We start from the raw sequence: 5,000 nt of genomic DNA, 5'->3' as shown, positions 1-5,000 counted from the left end.
TGCAGACCGAGTCAGCTCACTGTGGGGGCACCGTCCTCCATCTTTATATCCAGTCTGTGGTTTCCACGTGTTTGCAGGTGTGTTTTGACATTTTTCCGCCTGTGCGTCTCGTGTGTTGAAATGTCTCTCAGGCTGAAGACGAGAGGAACTATCACATCTTCTACCAGCTGTGCGCTTCGGCCAGTTTACCGGAGTTCAGAGACCTCGGCCTCAGTGAGTCCGCACGTCAGTCCTGGACCGAGTCACTCATCCAGAGTTCAGACGGTCATGGAAAACCTGGAAGAGTCAGGGAATTTGTACATATCAATTTCCAGGCCTGGAAATCTTTTTGAAAACTATTTTTTTGAAGAAACAAAAAAACCTTTATTTCCATGCCTTCAGAAATCCAGCTGTTTGAAATTTGAAAGAAAAAGAAAATATTTGCCAAAATGTTTTCTGTAAAAATCCCTGCATTTAAAAAAGTTGCCGAAATAAAGCCCAATTTTTTTCTTTAAAAAATCACTTTAAAAAGTCGTTTGTATGAATAATTTAACAACATAGGCTTTGTATTTTTTAATTTTGCATTAATTTATCTCTCCTGAACTGTCGTCCAAAACAAAAACAAAAACAGAAAGAACATGTCAGTGTGCTCCGTGATGTTTGCTAATTTGACTCCAATAAAAACTCAAAGAAAAAAACACTTGCCAACATTTTTCAAAGCAAAAAAACCCCAAAAAAACGAGGCTCTGACCTGTTGACCTGTGGACCTGTTGACCTGTTGACCTGTTGACCTGTGGACCTGTTGACCTGTTGACCTGTTGACCTGTTGACCTGTGGACCTGTTGACCTGTTGACCTGTGGACCTGTGGACCTGTGGACCTGTTGACCTGTGGACCTGTTGACCTGTGGACCTGTTGACCTGTGGACCTGTTGACCTGTGGACCTGTGGACCTGTGGACCTGTTGACCTGTGGACCTGTGGACCTGTTGACCTGTGGACCTGTGGACCTGTTGACCTGTGGACCTGTGGACCTGTTGACCTGTTGACCTGTTGACCTGTGGACCTGTGGACCTGTGGACCTGTTGACCTGTGGACCTGTTGACCTGTTGACCTGTGGACCTGTGGACCTGTGGACCTGTTGACCTGTGGACCTGTTGACCTGTTGACCTGTGGACCTGTTGACCTGTGGACCTGTGGACCTGTGGACCTGTGGACCTGTGGACCTGTGGACCTGTTGACCTGTTGACCTGATGGCTTGTTGTTTGTTTTGTGTCGTGTCAGCGAGTGCGGAGGATTTCAGCTTCACGTGTCAGGGCGAGAACATCTTCATCGAGGGCGTGAGCGACGCCGACGACTTTAAGAGGACCAGAGAGGCCTTCACGCTGCTCGGTGAGCAAAACACGGAATATTTCATCACACGCTGAACCCAGACGACACGCACACGTGCACACGCACAGCCAAATGTAACTAAGTACATTTAATACTGTACTTAGGATCAAATTACAGGTACTTGTATTTTACCTGAGTATTTTCTCTTCATGTCACATTATACTTTAACTGCGCTACATCTCAGAGACGTTTCGTACTAAATTTACTTCATTTATCTGAGAGTTTTAGTTACTGTACATATTCAGATTTTTGCATAAAAACATTAGAGGATCAATAAAATCTGATGGTTTGTTATCAATTAAATGACCAATCAGTTTACACAAATATAGCTGATTAATCAATTATCTGATTGTTAGAAAATGAATGGCATTTTAGGGTGTTTGGCCAATTTTTTTCTGATAATTTTTAGGTATTTGTATACAAAAAAAAAAACTTTTTTCCTATTTTTATACTTGTGAGGTTTGGGGGTTTTTCTGTAATTTTGTTTAGCTTCTTTTCTTTATTATTTTCTTAAATTTTTTTTTCTTTAATTTTTTCAGTGTTTTTTCTATTGTTTTATAATTTTGTTTGGGATTTTTGGGTGTTTTTTCTATTTGGCTGTGTTTTTTAATGATTTTGAGTTTTTTGGGCGTTTTTTTGTACTTTTGCAAATTTTTTATTTTTTGGGGTACTTTTAAAAAAAATTCATTTCAGGATTATTTTCATTTTTTGCAGTATATCTTTTTTTTTTTTAATTCTCTGCATTGGGTATTTTTACGTTTAATATTTTAGATACATTTTACTGAATATACTTTTACTTCAATCCAGGACTTTAACTTGTAACATAGTATTTTCACAGTGTGGTCAGTGGTACTTTTACTTAAGCTTGTGGTAACCACAGAGCTTATTTAACACATCCAACCACACACACACCAGACGGCGAGGCGGCAGGAAGTGAACAACAATCATAATAAATAATAATAAGTAATTTCACGTGTGTTTCAGGGATAAAGGAGAGCAGCCAGAGCAGCATCTTCAAAGTGGTCGCCTCCATCCTCCATCTGGGAAACATCCAGATCTGCTCGGAGCGAGACGGCGAGTCCTGCCACGTCTCGGTACGTCGCCGCGGTTACGGCGCTGATGTGCGGGTGAAGTCGGGCGGTGTCTCACGTGCGCTGTGTGTTTCAGAGAGACGACCTCCACCTGCAGCACTTCTGCCGGCTGCTGGGCGTGGAGCTGCAGCAGATGGAGCACTGGCTCTGTCACAGGAAGCTGGTCACGGCGTCCGAGACCTACGTGAAGAACATGTCGAGCGTGCAGGCCGCCAACGCCCGCGACGCGCTCGCCAAACACATCTACGCCCGCATGTTTGACTGGATCGTGGAGCACATCAACAAGAGCCTGCAGACGGCGTCCAAACAGCACTCGTTCATCGGAGTCCTGGACATCTACGGGTGAGACGCTCAGAGTCCCGCTGTCTGCCACCGCAAAGCCCTCTGGGAGTTCCCTAAAATTTGGCACAAATGTCCACAAAGGTCACAGTGACCTCGTCCGTCTCAGTCTCATGAATCTGATAACTCACCAACTATGTCAAAGAATTTCCCCAAATTGGGCACAAACGTCCACTTAGAGTGAATGATGAGGTGATAAGACTGACTGCCGCTGTGACTGTTCTTCGCACTTTTCTCAATCGGATGTTTTAAGAACTACATAAAAGAATTTCTTCAAATTTGGCACAAACGTCCACTTGGACTCAACAATGATCTGATCAGAATCTGGTGGTCAAAGGTCACTGTGACCTCACAGAACTGTTGTTTTGGCTGTAACACAACAATTCATACAGTAATTATGAGAAACTTCAGCCTTCCGGTCTGACAGGTCAGATGAGGTGATGATGTTTGTATCCGGCGTGTTGAAGCCGTTTTTGTCCGTTTGATTCCCTGCAGTCTGGGCTGATTATTGTAATCAATAATATTTGCTGGTTATTATAGTTGTTTTACTCCATCCTGGTGAAAAGTTGCTCTTCTGTGTGTTTGTCTGCAGCTTTGAGACGTTTGAGGTCAACAGTTTCGAGCAGTTCTGCATCAACTACGCCAACGAGAAACTCCAGCAGCAGTTCAACTCTGTGAGCGTCCGTTTGTGTTTTTATGCTGAGTGTTCGGCCTGCGGGACGAGCTGAGGGTTCGGTTTCGTTCCTCACGACGAACCTGGAAAAGTCATGCAATCTGCAAAAAGCTATTTGCACCAAAAAAAAAAGTTAAAATGCTTCCTTCAAAAATATCCCGAATTTTTAGAGAAAAAAAGTTGGCAAATGTTTTTTGTTTTCTTTTAATTTCACAAAAAATATAAAGGAAAGAAAAAACAGCTGAAAAGACCAACGTTTCTAAAGAAAACGTTGTCAAAATGTTTTCTTTGGAAATTGCTGAAAGATTTTAAAGAAAAAGAAAAACATTGCTGAAATGTTATCTTCAAAAATTACTAGATTAAAAGAAAAAAAGATAAAACAATATTTGCCTAAATCTTTCCTTAAAAATTCCCAAAAAACAAAGAAAAAGTAAAAAAAAAAGGCCAAAAGGTTTTCCTTCAAAAATCACTACATTAAAATAAATTGCAAAAAAACGAAAAACAACAATTTTCAGAGCAAAAACACGTAAGCCTCATTTTTAACAGAAAACATGGCCTCCAAAAGCAAGTTTTCTTTTTCGAAACTGGCCGTTTTTTCACAGAAAACAGGACACCTGTATGCCCCTCCCCCAAAGCCAAATTAAAACTAGTCCCTTCACACGGCTTCAAAAGGATGTGACATGTCTCCCCCTTCTTTCACCACCCTCGCCCTTCTAATAAATAACTAACAGTCCCTAAATGATATTTAAATGTTCGTTCTGATCCTGCTCTGAGGTCGTTCTCTGTGAATGAAACATATTTAAAAAGCTGCTTATAGTGATGAGAAAGACACGACGAGGAGAATCGATGGTCGTTTCAGAGAATGTACGGTCTTTAAAATCTGCCTCAGGGTCCTGGAGAGGTCCTGGAGAGGTGCTGGAGGAGTGCTGGTAGAAGTGTGTGTGATGTGTGGTTGTTGCGTTGTGTGTCCTCAGCATGTGTTTAAGCTGGAGCAGGAGGAGTACATGAAGGAGCAGATCCCCTGGACTCTGATCGACTTCTACGATAACCAGCCCTGCATCGACCTGATCGAGGCGCGCCTCGGCGTCCTGGACCTGCTCGACGAGGAGTGCAAGGTACGATCCGTTCGTTCTCGGCGGCCCCCGGCTCGAGTGCCCGTTGCCGACCTGATCCTCCTCCTTCTTCTTCTCTTGTTCTGTAATCCACTTCCTGCGTCAGGTGCCGAAGGGGACGGATCAGAACTGGGCCCAGAAGCTGTACACGCAGCACGGCAGCAGCGCCCACTTCAAGAAACCTCGCATGTCCAACAGCTCCTTCATCATCGCTCACTTCGCAGACAAGGTGAGCGCACACACACACACACACACACATATACACAAACATACACACACACACACACACATATACACACACACACACACACACACACACATATATACACAAACATACACACACACACACACATATACACAAACATATGCACACACACACACACACATATACACACACATACACACACACACACACAC

The 5,000-nt window shown here is 43.1% G+C and overlaps 1 protein-coding gene across 3 annotated transcripts in view; it reads left to right on the top strand.

Annotated features, from left to right (window-relative positions):
* Positions 1 to 5,000, top strand: part of myo5b (myosin VB) — a 46,202-nt gene that overhangs the window by 12,616 nt on the left and 28,586 nt on the right. For all 3 annotated transcript variants that reach the window (XM_088070648.1, XM_088070646.1, XM_088070647.1), the window contains exons 7-13: positions 132 to 213; positions 1,261 to 1,368; positions 2,353 to 2,462; positions 2,536 to 2,801; positions 3,391 to 3,472; positions 4,446 to 4,586; positions 4,690 to 4,812. In XM_088070648.1, the coding sequence (XP_087926774.1) occupies positions 132 to 213; positions 1,261 to 1,368; positions 2,353 to 2,462; positions 2,536 to 2,801; positions 3,391 to 3,472; positions 4,446 to 4,586; positions 4,690 to 4,812 (912 nt within the window). The remainder of the gene's footprint in view (positions 1 to 131; positions 214 to 1,260; positions 1,369 to 2,352; positions 2,463 to 2,535; positions 2,802 to 3,390; positions 3,473 to 4,445; positions 4,587 to 4,689; positions 4,813 to 5,000) is intronic.

Source organism: Plectropomus leopardus, chromosome 20 (genome assembly GCF_026936395.1).
Source record: "Plectropomus leopardus strain MGB_pleo_1.0 chromosome 20, ASM2693639v1, whole genome shotgun sequence".
NCBI lineage: Eukaryota > Metazoa > Chordata > Actinopteri > Perciformes > Serranidae > Plectropomus > Plectropomus leopardus.
This window is presented reverse-complemented; position numbering and strand designations above follow the sequence as displayed.